General features: G+C 46.2%; 1 protein-coding gene across 1 annotated transcript in view; it reads left to right on the top strand.

Annotated features, from left to right (window-relative positions):
- Positions 1-18,743, top strand: part of SIAH2 (siah E3 ubiquitin protein ligase 2) — a 19,144-nt gene extending 401 nt beyond the window's left edge. The window contains exons 2-4 of the mRNA XM_077765920.1: positions 20-378; positions 447-705; positions 17,153-18,743. Coding sequence (XP_077622046.1) covers positions 20-378; positions 447-705; positions 17,153-17,710 — 1,176 coding nt within the window. The 3' untranslated portion in view covers positions 17,711-18,743. The remainder of the gene's footprint in view (positions 1-19; positions 379-446; positions 706-17,152) is intronic.
- The last annotated feature ends 2,937 nt before the right edge of the window (positions 18,744-21,680 follow it).

The following is a 21,680-nucleotide window of genomic DNA, read 5'->3' as shown; positions in this document are numbered from 1 at the left end:
GGCGCGGGCCGGCCCGCAGCCTGGGCAGGAGAGGCCCTCGCTAGGCGGCCCCCGGCGCTGCCAGCTGGACTCGGGCGGAGCCAGCGTCCCAGCGCAGGGTGGCTCTGCCAGTCCCCGCGCGCCTGAGCGGCCGCACACGTGTCCAGGCGTCACGTCCGCGCGCGCCCCCGGGGCTTGCGTCAGCTGCCGCTCCAGAAGCTGGTGGGCCGGGGTTCTGCGCACCGCTCGGGTTCGCGGCCCGCGACGCCGCCGGGAGGAGGAGTCTGGGGGCGCGGAGGACTATTTGGAACGTCGGCGGCCGCGGGGATCGTCGGCGCAGTCCAGTCCCTCGCCTGCGGGAGCCGGCCGTTTCTGCCGCTCGGTTCCGGGCTGGGCGCGGTGGCGTTGCCTCGGAGCCTGCCGCCCGCGGGGCGCGCACCGCCTTGACCCCGGCGGCCCCGCGGCAGGCAGGCGCCNGGCCCCGGCGGCGGTGGCGGGGCTGGGCCCCTGTCCCCGCAGCACCACGAGCTGACCTCGCTCTTCGAGTGCCCGGTCTGCTTTGACTATGTGCTGCCCCCCATCCTGCAGTGCCAGGCCGGGCACCTGGTGTGTAACCAATGCCGCCAGAAGTTGAGCTGCTGCCCGACGTGCAGGGGCGCCCTGACGCCCAGCATCAGGAACCTGGCTATGGAGAAGGTGGCCTCGGCAGTCCTGTTTCCCTGCAAGGTAAGCCCAGGTGCCACCCGCGCACCTCCATCTGGCGACCTCCCAGAACTCCTGTGTCCTCCAGCCCACTCGTATGAGCTGAGAGGCAGGTGGCATCTCTCATTAAAAAAAAAAATGTTTACGCTTGGCCACCCTCCCCCATGCCCACCTGTCCACTTTGGGAGTAACTCTGAGCTGGCAGTTGCCCGAGCGCTGACCCCGGAATAATTGGCACGCGATCGTTTTTTAGAACACATCACGGCTCTCCCCGCAGGTCCCTGCGCGCTCTGTAGACTCTGTGCTTGGTGTGTTCGGTAGGGTTGGGCTGGACAAGTAAAACTTGGACCAAGAAGCTGACTGGCGGGGTGTAGGGGGAGCTAAACGCACCCTTTACCAGCGCTCCGCTTGTAAGGCTCGGCACTGGATTCCCCCTGCACCCCGCGCCTGCCCTCTGCGCACGCCTGACACGTGGGAGCCCTCGGGAGTGTAGCTTAAAAAAAAGGGCGCCTACAGCCTGTTTTCCTCCAGCAACAAGAAAACCCTGCAAACCACGCCTTTCCCTCTCCTAGCCTTCCAAGGACTAAGGAGCTGTGTATTTGTACTAAGTCGGATGAAAACAATAGTTGATCAGGAATTTATCAGGAAGAGCACCTAGGAGCTGTTCCAGTTCTCCCAAGCCCATCACTTTACTTAGTTTAAAAAAGTTATGAACGCTCTTGCAAAAAAAAAAAAAAAATGCAAACCACTTTAGACAAGAAAAGTCAAATGAAAGACCAGGACCTCTCACCCCCATTCCCACCATTGTTAGGCTTATTGTGGATCTTCATGGACTTTTTGTAGCCATGTTTAAATACACTTTCAGAGCTGAATATAGAATCATGGATGTCATTGTGTGTCCAGAAGGTTCATAAACACACACAGACATAAATTCTTCTCCAGAAATAACTTATGCAAATTGCTGTTTTAAAGTCATGTTATTATACATATTTTTCTGTGTCTGAAACCCAGCTCTACCTCACTGTATTTTAAATGCCGGCATCGTTTTCGTTATGTGGACATATAGCATCAGTTTCCTTACATCTACCAATTAAACATCTTCAGTAGCAGTTTCTGAGATATCCCTGCCTGTAGTACCTCATGATCATCTAGATCTGGACCATAAAGGTCATTTTCTAAACTTGGAAATCATGTCATTAATAGTTTTGAGTTGTTTTTTTTTTCTTTCTTTTTTTTTTTTAAAGTAACTGTTCTTCCTCTTGGGCCATCTAAGCTGTCTTGCATTTCTCCTTGGTGCTGCTTATTTTTATAGGGCAAGAGCTTATTTTTAAATTAAAAATAATCCACCAGAGAATTGAAGCTTGGGACTCAAGTCAGTAAAATGAGTGCTTTAATTTGGTCTGTGCCCTGCCACAAATCAAGTTTAAAATAGCATATTTAAATAAAGGTTTGAATCCGTGTTTGGACTATGGGTTTTCAGTTAACCTTAATAAATTACTCTGCTTTCAACCACCTCTCACCTACTGCTAACTAATCCACCCAGCCCAGTAGTCATTTCTCATAAAATATGGATGTTTCTGTAATTTTTTTTAGGGTCATGAAGGTGGAAGCCTTGTGGTTAGGAGAAGATTTTGGTGATAGGTGACATAACAGTGGTTCTTTGATGTTTGAGATGTATTGTGGGGACTGCAGGGGTGCCCCACAGGATTTCTGAGGAGCCGTCTTTTCAGCTCTTCACTTTTACCCAAACCTTCAGTAGCTTCTAGAAGAAACGGCTTTAGGGCTCCCTGGGTGGCTCAGTCCATTAAGTGTGCCACTTCGGTTCAGGTCAGGATCTCACAGTTGGTTCGTGGGTTCGAGCCCCACGTAGGGCTCTGTGCTGACAGCTCAGCACCTGGAGCCTGCTTCCGATTCTGTGTCTCCCCCTTTCTGCCCTTCCCCACTCATCCTCTGTCTCTCTCTCTCAAAAATAAACATTTAAAAAAAATTTTTAGAGAAATGACTCTAGGTGAATTACAGTTCACAAATGGACATTTGGTATCAGTCAGTATTCCATAACTTATTTTTTTTATAGTTTATTTTATTGTGATTATATTTGCATGTATTTTGCACTATTTTTTAATGTGGTTTTTTTTTATTTTTTAATTTCTGAGAGACAGACAGTATGAGCTGGGGAGGGTCAGAGAGAGAGAGAGAGAGAGAGACACAGAATCTGAAACAGGCTCCAGGCTCTGAGCCAGCTGTCAGCACAGAGCCCGACGGGGGGCTTAAACGCACGAACCGTGAGATCATGACCTGAGCCGAAGTCAGACACTTAACTGACTCAGCCACCCAGGCACCCCTCCATAACTTATTTTTAAAAGGCAATCTCATAAGAGCATTGTGTTGCTGCCAGGAGGAAGGGAAGGAAACAGTTATGCTATATAAAGTGTGAAGTTTCACTTTCAGGATCTAGGATTCTGGTTCCTAGTGCAGCATGTTTTTTTTCCTAACATGTAATATGTTAGTGAAGCCTTTCTTGAAGAACCTTTCTCTTGGGAATCAGGGGTACTCAGTGTTTCTGTACACGTCAGTGATTTTCCAAGTCCCTATTCTATTTGAATGCATTAAGGAAAGCCATCACTTTGCAAGCGGGAACTAAACAGGGTCAACCATTCCCCTACAGACCAGGCACCAAGTTTAGAAAGTGATCTTGGGGTCACTTTTGTGTGAGAGATTTATAAAGCTGGAGAATGCATGCCTCGACCCATAACGCAAACTATTGACAGGGCAGCTCTGCCAGTTAGTTTAGATACACCACACTTGGATATTATACAGCAAGTACCAGATAGGTCAGTTGAGGATTGAGAACGATAGGGAGTGATGAGAGTTATGTCAGGCTTCAGCAAAATACGTCTGTGTAGCTAGCCCTTGGCTTGTGCTTGCTCCCGGGAATCAGAGGGACTGCCCTGTCACTGTCCCTACCTGCTCTCAGAACCACTCTTATGGGCTGGCTCATGTGAGAAAAACAGTGTTGTGTGATGTGCCAGAGCCCAGGTCTCATGTGTAGCCTAGGGCTGCCACTGTTTGCCTGAGAGACCACCTCTTAGGGCCCTTGATTTCTTCATCTGTAAATAAAGGGATTGAACTGCTTGACTTCTAAGGACCTGTAACCTCTAGAATACCATGAAAAGAAGGGAGGCTATGTGGAATGGTTACTGCGTGGGTGGCTGTGTCTCAGCTACCTTTCAAGGGTCATCGTTTATTAGTTCGTCTTTCTTCTTTTCAGGTGAAGACACAAATGCCTGTAGAGGTTAGGTGACTTGTCAAGATCAGTAGGCCAGTTCATGCACCTGCATCCCAAAGGCACACATCCTTTGTACTACATAGGGATTTTGCATCGAAGCCTTTATTCCAAGGCTCCAAACTGTAACGTAAGGTTGGCACCAGTAATAAACCAAACCATCTGATCAGATAAGTTTACCAGATGGTCCTCTGATGGGAACATCCCAAAGGGACGACATACATGTTCACTATAAAGTTCACTGGCAGGAATTTAGTAGGACATGTGGGATGTGATGTCAGGAGGAAATAGCCCACAGACATAACAATTTGGGGTATTTCATCATGACTCTGAACTGCTCATTCTTAGGTTGGCTCAAAAATGGATTTGTTGCCAAATAGCTTCCTTACATAGGTGTGGGGCCACTTAATTGAAGGCTAAAGGCTTGGATAGAGGGCACCACATGCATTATTAGCGCAGGTCTCCTTTTAAGAAAAGGATCCCTATCAGAGTAGGGCTCTCTTGCACCTGTGATGTTTTTCGTCCATTCTATGGCTTGTTCTGTGCCTGAGGAGTTGTGACATCCCGTTCTCCTATCTCAAACCCACCATCTCTCAGTGCAGCGTGGGTGTAGGGGGAAAAGTGAAGGTTGACACATTTGTACCCCCACTCAACAGTGTATTTTATCAGAATTATCAGCCAAGTATTTCACTCCCAACTGTGGGGAATGCTAACCCACTCCAGCCCACTTGCACTATGATACATTTTCTCTCCATTTTTTTTCTTTGTTTTCTCTAAAAGTTTCTAGTCACGCATCTCCCAGTAATCACTCAACTGGAAAACCTTAGTCAGACAAGTCATCCCTGCAGTTGGGTTGTGACAGTGTTGCTTTTGTTCCTTAAAATAGAAAGTTAAAAGCTCCTCAGGGTGGACAAACCAAAAAGGCAGCGGGGACAGGTGGTGCGAAGGCAGGGAGGTATCTGACAGGTGGGCCTGGGGTGCAGGAGACATCAGGGAGCAGCAGAGACCCTTTCTGCTCAGCTCTGGCCGATCGGCAGGGGTGAGAGTGTGGAGAGTCTGCAGCCTAGGCAGACCTTTGGATTTTTTTTTTTTGCCCTAAAATTTCAGAATCTAGGAAAAAGAGCACTAGGCAAGAGACAGAACTGGGTTCTTATCCTGGCTTTGTATGACCTTGGCCCAGTCACATACTTCCCTGAGTTTGTCTGTTCATCAGTTAACTAGAATGGAGATAGCACGGAGCTGGTGGGTTGCTCCCAGATGAGCCTAGAATTGCTAAGCCTTTTGCTTCACCATATCAAATGGAAGGTGGGCGGGATCAGCACGGTTGCTGGGTGACGGATGATCAGTTGCCCAGAAGTCTGAGAGGATAAGACAATTTGTCAAAACCATTTCAGAGGTCTTTTCACCTTGAATATTCCTCTAAGACGAAGACCATTTACTTTGGATATGTTCCCAGTGGTCTTCACTACTGACTTAAGTTGGGTAGGTTTACTCTTGAAAGCGTGTGCCGGGAAGCACGAGAGTCCGGTGAGGCTCAAGATTTTCAAGAACCAAATTGACAGAGTTGTTGAGTGTAAAATTAAGAACAGAAGCACTGGAGGGGCGCCTGGGTGGCCCAGTCGGTTAAGCATCCAACTTCAGCTCAGGTCATGATCTCATCGTCTGTGAGTTGGAGCCCCACGTCAGGCTCTATGCTGACAGCTCAGAGCCTGGAGCCTGCTTTGGATTCTGTGTCTCCCTCTCTCTCTCCCACTTCCCCTCCCTCCATCCTTCTCTCTCTCTCTCTCTCTCAAAAATAAACAAACATTAAAAAATTAAAAAAAAAGAACAAAAGTAGTAGAATGCTGGGTAGGAGCACTAAAGTTTATGCTAATTGTACACATAGTTGGCAGGTATTTTTTATGGGTCATCAGCTCCTAGAACTAGGAGTAAATCATTGTGACCTGAAGTTGACCTTTGGTACAACCAGAAGGGAAGAGAACCGAAAGGTATAGCAGGTCTGTCCTGTAAAGTCCCTAACCTGAGATTAGATTCTCCTGTTCTGTGTTAGATCCCTTTTTTGAAGCTCATAAAAAATGCCTTATGCCTATGACTATAGTAAGACCTCCTTATAAAATGTGTTAAGAGCCAGACTTGTGCAGACAAACTTTGTGAACCAGGGCATTTCTCACTCAAACTCAAAGGTCTTCACTCCTTGAAAGGGGCACACAGTAGGTACACATTTGCACATTGGGTGGTTGTGAGGATCAAACATGGTGATAATTCACGCAAAGTGCCTAGCACAGCCCCAGCACCAAAGAACCACTAATAAATGGACACAGTTAGAAGCTAGCAGAAAACAAATGGCCAGTGTGTGAGGTCAGGTCCAGGCATAAACTTTAAAAAGAAAAAAAAAAGAATCTCTTTTCTCCCACAAATTCTCCACTGGGCTTCTCTTCCCTCCTCCTCATCATGTAGGTTTTCATGCAGCTGAGTTACTTTGACCCTGGCTTTGCTTTTCCAATGACAAGGCTTACTTTTTTTTCATTTCTGTAATGGTTTAAGAAGACAAAGCCTGGTTAGATTAGGCAATGTTTTTTAATATGTGTATTTTATTTTACATACCATAAAATATGTTTCTTAAAAGTTATCATTACTTTAAAATGTAGAACATATAAAAATATAAAATTAGGGGTGCCTGGGTGGCTCAGTCGGTGAAGAATCCTACTTTTGATTTCAGCTCAGGTCATGATCTCAAGGTTGTGAGTTCGAGCCCCACATTGGGCTCTGACCTGGGTGTGGAGTCTGCTTAAGAGTCTCTCTCTCCTTCTCTGCCCCTCCCCCACTCATACTTTCTCTCAAAATATAGTTAAAACATATATATGTATAATATTATATATATAGTTAAAATCTCTCATAATCCTCCCAGCTAGGAATAACTACTACACTATTTTTGCATATGCCCTTACAAATTTACGTCTACATCAGTGGAGTTTTTCACTCAAAGAAAAGCAGGTAAGATAGAGAAACCACACACAGTGCCATAACACATGTTTTCATCTAACACATCATGACTGCTTTTCAACATTGGTAAATAGTTTCTAAGTTCATGTTTAATGGCTGCATAGTATTACAGTAGTACCAGACTTATTTAGCCAAGCTCCCATTTGTGGGTCATTGAAGTCATTCTGTCTTTTACTGTTAAAAAAGATTACTTTTTTAAAGTATTGCTAGAACACTCCGCGTGCATAGGAAAGTAATTCTTTCCTAGTGGTAGCCTCCCAGAAGTTCGATGGTAGGGCCAAAGGGTATGTGTGGAAATCAAAAAGCTCTTGATAGCTTTCTCATTTGGAATCCTTCACAACTGAGTGCCCATTTCTTTCCAGCATCACCCACAAGGGCTGTTATCCTTTTGGTTTTTCTAACACTACTTGCCTGCTTTTTTCTCCCGGATGGAACCTGGGGCCAGATTACCTGCTAACTTTGCATCGTATCCACCGGTGCCTGGGACTCCCCTGCGGCCTCTCCCTCTTACAGACCGTCTGCCAGCCAGTCCTTGCCTCCCCCTGACCCCAGGCCTCTGAAGCTCTGAGTCTACCGGTGGAGACAGCTGTGCCAGCAGCGCCCTCCCCAAGCAGCAGGAGCAGAGGAGTCTGGAGACCTCTCGGCAGTGGTGGGGCAGAGCCGCAGAGTGAAGGCTAAGCAGGCGTCTGCCCTGGAGGAAGAAAGGGATGGAAGGTCTTGATGGGGTTATGTAGGGAGGCCAGGCCTACATTGTCTCATGTCATCCTCCTCATTACTTCCTAAAGGAAATAGGACACGGTTAGTATCCTCTCTGAGAGATTTGCCCAGAGGCCTACAGTCTGTAAGTTCAGGGAACAGAAACCTCAGGATGGGCCTTGTAACCTCACACGCAGTGTCTTTTCCGTGTCAGCCTCGGCCTTTCCAGCTATCAGCCTCACCCCGCTGAGGAACAGCGATCCCCCCTCCCCTTCCAAACTCACATAATGGCTCTTGGAGGGACGACAGCGGCACCCGGAGGGCCCCCTTATTAGGGCTGCCAGGGAAAATACAAGATGCCCACTTACATCTGAATTTCAGAGAAACAATTTTTGGTGGAATTTCAGGTAATTTTTTTGGGTGTAAGTATAACCCAAGTATCGCCTGAGACATCCTGTGCATCTTGTATTTTTAGTTGCGAGATCTGGCAACCCGACCAGTGAAGTCTTCTGGAGAATTCGATTGCTTTAGTCGAGAAATAAAGACTGCAGCAGGATGGAGCCCTGTCTGAGGCGTGTCGGAGCCGTTAATGAGATTACGCAGGTGGGAGCCCAACACGGAAGAGTAAGGGCATACTGAAAACGAGTGGGCAAGGCACCGGTAGGGTGGCACGAAGCCTTTAATCCTGGCTCCTGCTCTGACGTGCTTTTGTTTGCCTGAACCTACACTCCGAAGGCGCCTTACAGAACTGGTTCTCCGGGGCCGTGCTGCGTGGCCTGCTGCACGTGGCCACGGTCGGATGAGAAGCATATTTGGTCAAATGTCAACTTTTGTTTAAAGTTTCTAAGGTTAAAAATATAAGCCCCTGCCAGCCCAGGGAGGCTTTGTGAGGCCAGAAGCGCCCCCCTCCCCAGCAGCAGGACGTGCTCAGATGATGGTGCTCACATTACGCCCAGGGCCGCCACCGAGTCCCCCCCGTAGTGAAGGAGCTATCTGCAGCATGGGCTTTGTCAGCGTTCTCTCCGGCAGAGGGGGAAATTTTGAGCTCAGGATTTTAGTTAGAATTGCCTTCTCCAGAAGAAAGCTAATGAAGTGAGATGTCAGTATGTCCTTAGTCTCACCACCGCTTGACAGTGCTGGCGCTGAGTGATACCGTCCTCTCATGTCCGTAACCGTGAAACCGTGACGGAACCTCTGGCTGAGAATTCTGTCTTTGCACTGCCTCACAGTGGAGGTAAGGAATCTGCCACCCGGGTTAAGCTAAGAGCCACTGAGGTTCTTAGAGGATGGACTTCGAACCTCATAACTAAGGCACAAGAAGAGAGTTTGCTTTCTCCCTGTTGCCCAAGTCCGAACTTAGTAAGAGTCCAGGGGTGAGTTGTTGACAGTTTTGTAGATCTCCTCAGAGGTGACATGTTAGGCTCAATTTGTGTCACACAGAATCCAAGGTAACTGAGCTCTAACCGGTGGTTGTAAGCTCAATTTTTTTTAATGTTTATTTATTTTTGAGAGAGAGAGAGGGCGTGTGAGTGGGAGAGGGGCAGAGAGAGAGGGAGACACAGAATCCCAGACCGGCTCCAGGCTCTGAGCTGTCTGTACAGAGCCCAATGTAGGGCTTGAACTCATGACCGTGAGATCATGACCTGAGCCAACGTTGGACGCTTAACCGACTGAGCCACCCAGGCACCCCAATAAACTCATTTTAAACAAGAGGGATATAGAGCCACCCAAATGACAACCGTATCGTTTTCCCATCTACGTATGGTTTCAGAAAAGCTTCAAACCTCCCACCCCAAATAGTTTATGTAAATAAAATAGGTGAAATGCCTTTATCAAAAATAACAAACCCATAGTGACTGAAGTCTAAAAAAGACATTTTTCCTTCCATGATCTCAAGGTCTATTGAATTTTTTTAAAATTCTTAAGTTCCATAGTAAGACTTTTAATTAAAGTAAAATTGACATGGAGAACAATAATTTTCTGCAGATAAACCTAATGTTTATTCATTTACCAACAAATATAAGGTGGGCAGGAAGCAGGCAATACATCAGTAAATCAATGAGCAAAATAAATAGACCCATAAATTAACTGGAAAATAACCTGTAATCATCCACTGATATTTTGAGGGCAGAGTAACAGACATTTAGACACGAAGGAGCTAGTTTGACTTACTAGAAGTCCTTTTAGAAACTGGTAAAATTAGGGCGCCTGGGTGGCTCAGTTGGTTGAGCGTCCGACTTCGGCTCAGGTCATGATCTAATGGTTGTGGTTTTGAGCCCTGCATCGGGCTTTGTGCTGACAGCTCAAAGCCTGGAGCCTGCTTGGGATTCTCCCTCTCCCTTGCTCTCTCTGCTCCCACTCCACTTGCACTCTCTCTCTCTCTCTCAAAATAAATAAACATTTTTTAAAAAAGTGGTAAAATAGAAGTTTAGCTGCTAGTTAAAATAGAAGTTTCACTATGCTTTGGTTCTATATGAGGTTTTAACTACAACTGCCATTCGAACAAGCCTTTTTTTTTTTAAATTCTTTTTTAAAGGTTAATTTTTTCAAACAAGTCTTAAGAATGTTGAGGTTAAAAAACAGTCCCCTAATATCTGCTAAGCATACATAATAAGTTACACCACCAGGAGATCACCCTTCCACCTGAACTCGTATAACCCTGGTTCCATTTGTGGGTTCACCTCTCCAGCAGTAAAGGGGCTTTCCCTGTATAAGAAAAAGGGGGCATGGGTCGCTTCATCTTGGAGCCTGTTTCTGACATGTCTGGAATCAAGTGAAGGAATTTCCTTGAACCACTAAGTGTGGTGGATAATGAAACTGCCATGGCTAGNAACCGCAAGATCATGACCTAAGCGAAAGTTGGACGCTTAACCGACTAAGCCACCCAGGCGCCCCGCAGGGCCACAAACTTTTAAAAGATCAGAGGAGCAATGGAGAAAGCTTTGTCTTCCATGAGGGGCAGAGAGGTCAGAGAAGTGCTGGTTATTATAACAATTGTCTTCATTGAAAAAAATCTGTTGGCTCACTAAAATGACTCCCAAGATCTTCTAGTAAAGAAAAAAGGAAAATTAAGTAACTTAGTTGCTTTTATCCATAGGTAAGCAGTTAAAAGTGTATTTTCTTTAAAAAAACAAAAAATCCTAGATGATAAAACTTAATTCAACCAATTCTGCAGAAAGAATATCTGCCCTATAAAGGATAAGTATGCTAACTCAGTCTCTGAATTCTTTAACACGTTTTTATTTTTATGTGATTTCAAATTTCCACAACAGTTGTAATAATAATAGTACAAAAATATTCCCATATACCCTTTATCCAGGTTCACCAACTGTTTCCTTTTTTGCAGTTTGCCTTTTCATTTTGTACACTCTTCGTTCACACAGACGTATAGTTTTTTAGCCATTTGAATATAAATTTCAGGCATTTGCCCCTTTACCCCACATACTGTACCATTTCTCCTAAAAACAAGGACATCTTCTTATATAATGATGGTCCAGTTATCAAAATCAGGAAACATGACATGCAGTAGATACTATTATCTAATCCACGGTCCATATTCAAGTTTCAGTTACTGCCCCAGTAATGCCCTTTGTGGCAGAGCTGTTTTCCCGGTCCGTTGTCCTACATCGCATTTAGCCGTCTGTGTGCATTTTGTGATCATTACAGTTTATTAGATGGACGGAAAAGCGCATTTTGCTTCTGTTACCCTAAGACGAGGTCATGGATTTCATTCAAATGTTTATGAGAATCAACAACAAAATATCGATCGTGCTTTGTTCTTCCCCGAGTGTCTCCTTTGAGGTGCCAGGCAGATGCTTTGCTAATAAATTTCAGTTTCCTAGGAGGTGTGAGTGGGCGGAGGTGGGGCAGTCACCCCAGGGTCCCTGAGCAGGGACATGCTTCTGCCGGAGCTCAGGGTGCCTCCATTCTAGTAACTGTTGATTGCTGGAGCTCAGGAAATTGTTCTTGAGTTGCAGGGACTCACATTTAATGAAATCGATTAAGTAACTTGTTCTAAACCAATCACAGGATCCATGACCTTCACTAGCACCCTGGCTAAGCAGGGTTTTTCTGTTTATGAGCTCATTCCATACACAAATACAATGTGACTGTGTTTATTAGGTAAATAACAGGCCTCTAGTGTTTGTTTTCTGATGTAACTCATCAGATTTGTGTGTAAACAGGTTTCTGTGCCAGAAAAGGAAAAACCCTACCTAAATTCCAACTTAAATACAGCCTTCAAACCCCATGCCCAGGCAAAGAATTGGCACTATTTCCTGCTTTCTGCAAAGACTTAATAAGGAGGCACTGGGTCACACATCGCCTTTCATGGCAGAACATGTTTGCACAAGACTTTTGAGCCTCTGCAACCTGAAAAATTTCTAAAGAGAAGTCAGAAATGTTGTTTCCACATTTGTTTCTCCTTCTGCTGGGTCATCTTCCCCTCTCCCTGCATCTGTCTTTAGCTTGGGGCGTGTGTGTGTGTGTGTGTGTGTGTGTGTGTCTCTCGCTGTGCCCTCTCTCCCAAAAGAGGTTTGATTAAAGGGAATTCCCACCTCATCCCACCCCCAGGGGGGCAGTGAGCAGCTGTGGCCCTGTGCAGAAATCTCATGTCTAGCTGTGGACGTGTCCCCACGACACACAGGCAACCCTGGCGCTCTGTCTCGGGGACAGGAGTGTGTGACAAGGACCGGGCATCTCAAGGAAAGCAGGCATCCTCTGAATCATTACTGTTTGGCGGGGCAGGCCCTAGCCAGGGTGTGAAAAGTGAAACCTCAGGACTTTCTTGCCAGGTACCAGAGAAGATGGGAGGGCCTAATTACCAGTTACTTATTTGTGACCTGCTGCTCCTCATTCCTTAGAGAGAAACGCTTTCATGAAGGGCTGTTTTTCTCCTTGCAATCCAAGGAAGAAGTTAATATTAGAAACTGCCTGCTTCTAGAAGCAGTCTGTCTGCTGACCCTAGGTTTTGTGGGGCAGAGGGAGGGATGGAGGTTAAGGCAGATGTAAATTCTTTGTTTCTTTTACTTAGAACATTCTTTTTTTTAATATTTTTTTTAACATTTATTCATTTTTGAGAGACAGAGACAGCATGAGTGGGGGAGGAGCAGAGAGAGAGGGAGTCACAGAATCTGAAACAGGCACCAGGCTCTGAGCTGTCAGCACAGAGACCGACGCGGGGCTCTAGCCCACAAACCACAAGTTCATGACCTGAGCCGAAGTCAGGCACTTAACCGACTGAGCCACCCAGGCGCCCCTCAGAATACTGATTCTTTGACTCCTAAACTATCCCATACCGTGAAAGAGCACTTGAGGAGGCTCACGGGAATGCAGGGCTCTGTCCCAAGTGTGGTGAGAAATGGCCATATGGCCGTGATGAGTCAGTCAGTCTGTAAAACGGGTAGAACGAGCACCCTAGCCACCCTCCATGATCTGCAAACCACCAGGTTCTCCTCGTGTGTCTCCACTGGTGGCTGGCGTGCCCGAGCTGTCCCAGGTAGTGCCTGCTGGGTGGGGAGTGACCAGCCTGACCTGCTTACTGTGTGGGCCCTTTCTCACAGCTGTCACTGTGGCTGCCCAGCTAGGCTTTGTCATTCATCAGAATCAACCCCAGGCCATTTTGCCCTTCCCCAGACGTTTGGCCATGCCTGTGAACTTTCAGATTGTTACGATGGGGGAGGATTGCTACTGGCATCTAGTGGGTAGAGGCCAGGGATGCTGCTAAACATTCTATAGTGTACAGCACAGCCCCCACCACAAAGGATTATCTGGTCCAAAATGTCAGTACAGGTGACCCCCACGTTTTGAAAGTTCACTTGACATCACTTCGCTTTTACCAAAGATCTGTTTTTGCTAACCAAAAGAAATCCAAAGAGGATTTTCACTTTTACGAAAGAAGGTGGCAAAGGAAAAGAGCATTCAGCATCCTGAGCAGCAGGAGTGGCCTCACCAAGCAAGCTCCTTCCCTGAGACCTACACTAAGCATCTCAGCATTAAGACTCCATAGCTTTGAGCTGTATCTATGAGCATCTATGCTTTGTCTCAGCTGATCTTGTGCATCTGTTAGCAGGATGCATCCCAACGTATCAGAAAAGCCCGAGAGGCTATTTTTTGGTACTAGGAATGCTGGGAAAGTTTTCCTTATAAGTTAATGGTAATTGCTTCTTTGCTTTTTGCCATTTTGTCTTATGAAGGGTTTGGTAGGAACACTGTACTTTCAAATAGTGGGGGAAACCTGTAGTGCTACTGTAGAGGAACCCAGAAAACAAACTAAATTGTCAATAAAGTCCCCGAGGGAATCTGGACCTGCCTTCCCATTTAGGTTTTATCCCCACTGTTTGCTCTGCTCCCCCAGGGCTAGAACCAGGTGGAGCTGCTCCCTCCACAGCCCACTTTGCCTACAGTGAAGCTTTCCTGATCTCCTCCTCCTCAGTCCATCCCCACTTTGAAATCACCCGTCACTCCCCTGATCTTTGTTTGCATAGTTGTCTCTAGTTCCGGTTTTCCTGAGTGACTTGCTGTTGCGTGGCGCCTCTCAACAGAAATCCCCCGGAGGGCAGGCTCTGCAGGCGATTCCCCCGTGTGCCCCAAGACTGAGCTCGTCAGGAAGACACAAGCGAGGGGTGGGTACAGTTTGGGTTTGCCGCTCAGAGGCGCTTAGACAGCCCTACAGTGTCAGGAAATTCAGACCCGAAACCCTCCCTCTGATCCCCGGATGCGAGCCCCTATTCCAGAACAATGCCGAAACAAGTATGCAGTGGAGCACAAGAGTGCATGCATAAGTGTGCATGTGAGTGCACGCGTGTTTAAAGTTTAGATCTTTTCTTTTTAGAGATCATCTCTTATCCAGTCATCATAAAAGTGGCACAGCAGTGGTCATGAAGACACGCCCTCGCGCATGATGGAAAAGAGAAGGAATAGATTGCCTTTAAAGTTCAGCTTGTTTAGAAAAAGCAGAGTAAGCACCTAACACTTTAAAAATATACTTATTTAATAGAGGCTGTAGCAAGATCTTTTTTTGTAAGGTTGTTGTCCACACAAATGCTAAGCAGTGCCTTTCCTATTTGTGTAGTTTGGGGCGGTTCCCTGGTCTCTGTATTTGGGCTGAAGGAAGAGTGGGTGCTTTGTAACGCAAACCAGGTAATACAGAATGTAAATATTCCTACCTGAGCTGCCCAAGAAAAAGCTCTAAAATGAGTGCTAGACGGTAAGAGGTACAGGTGGTATTCTTCTGTACACTCTTTGCCAAAGTTCATCTCATTCCTGGCATGATTCCTGGGCAGCTGTGATGAACGGCCCATTCCGAAGCTTCTTCAGATCCAAGGATCGGGGGCTTGCTTCAGCCAGAGACTCTGCCAGGCTCTGGGCCGATCCTTGCTATTTGTATTGTGGGTTTGAAGCAGGGCAGAAATGCCTCACCCATCACTCAACAGAGGAACATCAGAAGGCTCTGTGCTCTGTGTTCCTAACCACACCCTTGATTTAAAACACGGTTAAGTAGGGATTTGGGTTTTTTTAGGGACCTTACACTGTTAGGAACACAAACTAGAAATACATAGGCATAAACACATTTGTTTCTCCTTCTGATTATAAAGTTTTTTATACCCCTGCTCTTAAAATTAGGCCATGGTTTAAAAAGATGAATAAGCATTCCCTATGGGCAAAGTAAACAATGGAAATATTTCTGCCTGTTTCTTTGAAGGTTATTTAAAAAAAATTTTTTTTTATTTTTTTAATGTTTTTATTTATTTCTTAGAGAGCGAGCGAGAGAGCAGGGGAGGGTCAGAGAGAGAGGGAGGGAGACACAGAATCTGAAACAGGCTCCGGGCTCTGAGCTGTCAGCACAGAGCCCAATGCGGGGCTCAAACCCACATACTGCGAGATCATGACCTGAGCCGAAGTCGGACGCTCAACCGACTGAGCCACCCAGGTGCCCCTCTTGAAGGTTATTATAATCCACTTGAGGTACGGGGAGAGAAACCAGCTGCACTTCTGTCTTTAAGCCATGCTCTTCTTCCTCATGAGGAGAGACTCCTCTCCCTACTGATAGAGATGCCTCCTCTCCTTTTTCTCAGTGACTCCAGCTTTAAGGTCCTGGGTGGAGAAGGTGCCTTGTGCCTGCTTGTCACTAGCGATAAATTCATCTGCGAGGATTAGGTTTTGACTGACTTAAAGTTTATAAGGGGATTATCCCCTGGGCAGTGTAGAATCAAAAACAGATCTGGGGCTTTGTTTTGTTAGCAAATGGGCACAGCGTCTTAGACACATGGCCTGGCCCTGCCCACTTTGGCTGTGTCCCAGTAGCGGGTGGGGAATCCAAGGGAGGTAACGCAGCCCATGTACCTACCACTGTGTGCTTGAGGGGGACTTCTAGTTTCACCCAGGAAGGTGATTGAGGTTTCCTTATTCTTCCCAAGACAACAGCACAGCTCTCTGGGGAGGTGTCTACTTCTGGGCTGGTGTCCCATATGGTATCGAGGAGTTAACACTGTCATTCTTGTGAGGGTGGGGAGAAGTCTGATTCTTTGCCATGTGGTCTTTTCCCAAGATAGGTGTAATTCATTCATCAGGAATGTCATCCCAAGTACAAGGGAGAAAAAGGCTTCGTTCCTACCCTATGAAGGCAGCATTTGAGGGACAGACCGACTGCCAGAAAGCTCGCCTGGGACGAGTGCCTACCCTGGGACCCACTGTAGTTCCCCTTGCTCCTGGCCTGTAGGAGGGCCTGACATAGCTGGTCCTGAAGACGTGCACTAGGCGTGAGGAAGTGGTCTGGGCCCTCCTCATTTTAACCTCCCAAGTTCATTCAGTAGCTCTTGGATGTGATTTCCTGTCACCAAAAACGTGTTTGTGAAGCCCCTTTGGGGCTGGCATTGGGGGTAAAAGGTGAAGAAATTGAGGTCACATTTCTGGCAATGGGGGGGGGCTTCAGCCCCCTTGGGGCCTGGCCACTCCCTCCAGCACACAAGAGCAGGGCACTGCAGGCCCTCAGTCACCAGCCCGAGCTAGGAAGACAGGGCAGGGGACAACCACAAGGAATTCAGCTGTTCTCACAATTGTCTCCAGGTGAAAACTAGCCTGGAGGTAACCTATCCCTTGCCCAGCCATACACCTGAGCAATTTTAAGTTTTAAAAAATTCTGTAAGTTTCACAGAAAATATGGGCAAGGCCAGGGTTTCTGGGGCTGGCTCAACAATTCTGTTTGAAATGTTAATAGTAAGGAGGGCGTCGGTGCTCACGTGTTCAACAGTGTTGGAACGGGGGCCCGGCCCACAGTCCCTTCCTGGGGGAGGACGTTCCCACCTCAGGTGAATCCGAACTGAGGCCTGTGGTCTTAAGGACTGAACTCCTCTCAGGCAAAAGTCGTTGAAAGAAGAATACAATTTAAGCCCCAGAAACCTAAGCGGGGGAATCGTCTTAGAGGTTTGCACCAGTAGGAGTTCTGAGAAGGCGCGATGCCTCACCGCGTTGCTCTTTCTGTCCCTGCAGTACGCCACCACGGGCTGCTCCCTGACGCTGCACCACACGGAGAAGCCAGAGCACGAAGACATCTGTGAATACCGTCCCTACTCCTGCCCCTGTCCCGGTGCTTCCTGCAAGTGGCAGGGGTCCTTGGAGGCCGTGATGTCCCATCTCATGCACGCCCACAAAAGCATTACCACCCTCCAGGGAGAAGACATCGTCTTTCTAGCCACAGACATTAACCTGCCGGGGGCTGTCGACTGGGTGATGATGCAGTCGTGCTTTGGCCACCACTTCATGCTGGTGCTGGAGAAACAAGAGAAATACGAGGGCCACCAGCAGTTCTTCGCCATCGTGCTGCTCATCGGCACCCGCAAGCAGGCCGAGAACTTTGCCTACAGACTGGAGTTGAACGGGAACCGGCGGAGACTGACCTGGGAGGCCACGCCCCGGTCCATCCACGACGGGGTGGCCGCGGCCATCATGAACAGTGACTGCCTTGTTTTTGACACAGCCATAGCGCATCTGTTTGCAGATAACGGCAACCTTGGAATCAACGTGACCATTTCTACGTGTTGTCCGTGAGGCACCAAGGTTATCCGGGCACAGTGCTCTGTGGTTAATAAAGGTTTTTATAGATGTTTTATTCACTGTGTCTTTACAAGCCAAGACCCACAGTTACCCCCCACCGTGTTCTGTTGGAACAGCAGCTTCCCATCTGGCATTGGCCCAGCAAAGTTCACTACATGGGAATGAATGGGGTTGGCCTATTAGTCATTTGGAGTCTGTTCTGTGATCTGAAATCAACTTTATTATTACAAAATTCTATTTACTTCCTGAACAGCACTTGACAGGTTGCTCAGGGCTCCTATAGACCAGTACGTTAGGAATTGGAGGCTCCTTCCCGCCTGACTCCGTATATTGGTCTCTCCAAGTTGACTAAAGCACAGTGACTGTCCATAGATTCCTTAACTTTTCTCTTGTTTTTAGGGAGTAGGAATTGTTTTAATGCATTTTAAACAGTGTTTCTCAAACCGATGGCTAATGGCTAACCGACATGCATAGAATCACCTGTAGTACTCGTCTTAAACATGCAGATTTGCAGAGCCTGTGCACTTATAACCATCTTGTCAGGTGATTCTGTTCGACAGTAAAGTTTGAGAATTACTGAGTTAAATTGTGGAAAGGGTCCAGATTTTAAAGGTGCTTTACGACTGCCCTCTACTGATACTGTTTGTCTTTCTACTCTTTCATCCCTCCCCACCCCCAACCTGCCGCTCCCAACTGAGAGCCAGAACCGCAGAGCCCCACGAACACACTCCTGAGATTTGGCCGCTCTCTTGTTTGGGGTGGATTGCCTAGGAAAGCGAATGGTATGGCCATTGGTAGTTCTCACATCATTAGGTTTTGCTCATCACTAGTACAAGATGACCTGTTTACACGTGGCTTCCCTCGGAGGCCATCCTGGACTGTAGCTGGTGGGAAAGAGTAAATCAGTAGAGTTGGAGAAGCTTTATAACCAGTGTCATATGCTTGCTATTTAAAGGTATGTGTTGCGTTGTTGTTGTTTTTTGCCACATTCACTTTAGTTTTTTAATAAATATTTTCCAAAAATGAATATTCTGCTTTATTTTCCCAGCTGAATAAGGTTTATTTAGTGGGTGCCTCCTATGTGCAGGTGCATGCAACTTCACCACTACGTTGGGTGTGGAGCTATCACTACTTCCACACGAAGAAACGGCCATTGGTCCAAGGTCATGACACAGGTCTGTATTAGAAATGGGGTCCAAATTCACTTCCCTGAACCAGGGACTGCCATTGGTGTGGCAGGTCTCTCCCTTGGAGATGTTCTTTCAAGTACTAGTGCTTGTGGAAGAAGAAGATTTCTCCTGCTTTACAGAATCAGAATGAAGAGGCTTGGCCACAGCCAATGTCCAGAGTCCTAGATTTGAGCCATGGTGATCCGCTCCCTTAGTCCCAACCCTGAAGTCTCAAAGGAATTCAGAATACTAGCCCCAAATGCCCGGTGAGGATCGAAGACTGCTTCACCTTAGCAGCCCAGTGGCATTCGAGTAGTGCCTGGTGGAAGGGATGGCTTTAGAATTGTTTTGGTTTTTTAGGTGAGGTGTAGTGTTGAGTATTTATCCAGGATAGAGTTCTGGCAGGCAATGAAAGTTCTAGAAAGTTTCACTATACATAGCTTGGCCATAAACATTTCTGCCGCAAGTGTTTTTGCCACATTTTCACTGCATAACTAATTGGCCATAAGGCAATTTTGCCATAAGAGACAAAAATCACAAAAAACAGAAGGGGACATTTGTGAAAAAGGACGTAATGAAACATGAAAAACAACAAAATTAAGAAGACCACATTGTGGAATACAAAATAATTAAATACATGTAAAATGTGTGTAGATTCATGGAGATCCTGTGCAAATAACTGATTTTACTTGGTGGATCATACCTAAACAGTGTCCCCCAGTCTTTTCATTCACAGCATTACATTCTTTGTGTGTTGATTGGTCTCCTCGTTCGGCATTGTAATTTTTCTTTTTTCACTAAACTTTCTTCCTTTGTTAGGAAAGGTATCGGCTTCCTGATACTAGGATTATGTACTTGTAATGGAGCTTTGTTGTGTTGTGAAAGCCTCTGTGCTGTTGTTTGTTCTTGGCATATTGTCACATGCTCATTGATAGACCTTCCAAAGTTATATGGGAAATGTTAAAGAAGTGCTAAGCACTGTAAATGAGCCTTGTTAACATTGCTGTCACTTCCTAACATAGTAAGTCATCTGGCTTTATGCTCATTTCACACTTCCTGTAAGTTTTATCAACATACTTTCTGTTAAGTCGATATATGTACTTGTTACGACCCACTATTTCATCTACTCGCCCTGTACAAACCAGTATGAGGGCTAGCTAAGATTTAGATGAGAACTTTGTCAACAGAGAAATGAAATGAAACTGATAAGCAGTTTCAATACATTAACTGCCAGGGGCAGTTGATTCATCCTTGGAGAGATAAAATCAGTTATTTGGTCTTTAATAGCAAAATTGCCTTCTGGACAATTAGTTACACGGCAGCAATGCTTGTGGCAAAGATGTTTATGGCAAAAATACCAGACACAGTTAAGGAATTGCTGCAGTAACCGCTCTTCTAGAGTATTCTTCAAATAAAGGTGAGAAACAGTGCCCTGAGCCAGAGAAGGTGCTTATAACATATTTGGTAAATGAATGAAAACTATAGCTCTTATTACGAAGAAAATCACATTCACTAAACGGGGGGCTCTGTGGAGGCAAAACTAGGATCCAGGAGCAGGTGGACTTTGACCCTCAGAGCCAGAGCTGGTCCAGATGTGTCTGTCCTGTGTGTATATAGAGCCCAGGCAATGTGTTTTGTACATCAACTAGACTAGCTTTCACCACCAATCATGTCTGTATCCAAGCCTTCTTGTTATGTGTGATGGGGGGAAATCAGGACCGATTGGTCAACAAGGTATGAAACATAAAGAAAGGTATACTTAAAAGTCCGTGAAGATGAACATTATGGAATCGAGTTACTCCTACAGCATAGAATGTTAGCTTTTCAGCCTCGGGAGGTAAAGTGATGGGCCAGCGGCCACACAGCACATTATTGGCAACACTGATTCTAGAATTCAGGCTTCCTGCCTCCTAGTTCAAATGTGTTTCCAGAACCTGACAAATGAAAGTGAAGTTTTAGACAATAAAACCCTGAACATCTTTTTTCCAGAGCTATTGAGCTCCCTTGAATCTCTGTTACTGGAAATCTGTAAACTTAACTTTTACTCTCTGATTTTTTTGAAACTAAGCATTCTCTGCCCATAAACAAACAAAAATCCCCAGGTTATTCCCTGTTTTAAGAGGAAGTGAAAAGAGAAAAAAAAAAGATTATGTAAATTAAAGCATCTTTTTATGTAGTTGCAGTTGCAAGTGCAATTTACAACACAGTGGTAGTCACTTGGCAAAACTCATCACGTGGTCCACTTCTGCACCATAGATAAAACAAAGAATCTCTTTCCCTTTCCTGTCCTGGTTGTATACTCTACTTTGACAGAAATCAGGCTCATCAAGCAAAACTGTGGATTCAGCCTGTGCCTTCAATGCCTGAGCCATTCTAAAGAAAAAAAGATGATCATGATCAAAATTCTTCGGGAGGATATGTTCACAGTTATTAATTCTGGGTGGCAAGCACCTGAATGTATGTCATATTTGTATTTCCATTATTCTATACTTAAATTTCTTTTAAACCAACTAACCTTGGCACCAGGGGTTCTCAGCCTTTCTGTGAGCAAGAATAGGACTTGGTTTCCCTGGCTGCTTAACATTTAGGGGATTAAGAAGGTGATGTCCCCACAGTGAACTATCCAGTGCGCATTATGGGGAATTTCCAAGGAGCGGCCACTGGGCTATTGACCATTGAGTAGGACCCCGAACCACCAAGAGATTCAAACAAATGGCTGAGCATCTCTGTCTTGGCGGCCCAATGGTGCAACCTCTCTACGATACCATCTAAGGAAATTTTCCTTGAACCTAACT

The sequence above is a fragment of the Crocuta crocuta genome, unplaced genomic scaffold (assembly GCF_008692635.1).
Source record: "Crocuta crocuta isolate KB4526 unplaced genomic scaffold, BGI_CrCroc_1.0 scaffold54, whole genome shotgun sequence".
In the NCBI taxonomy this organism is placed as follows: Eukaryota; Metazoa; Chordata; class Mammalia; order Carnivora; family Hyaenidae; genus Crocuta; species Crocuta crocuta.
The sequence above is the reverse complement of the archived record's forward strand: the minus strand, read 5'-3'. Positions and strand labels throughout refer to the sequence as shown.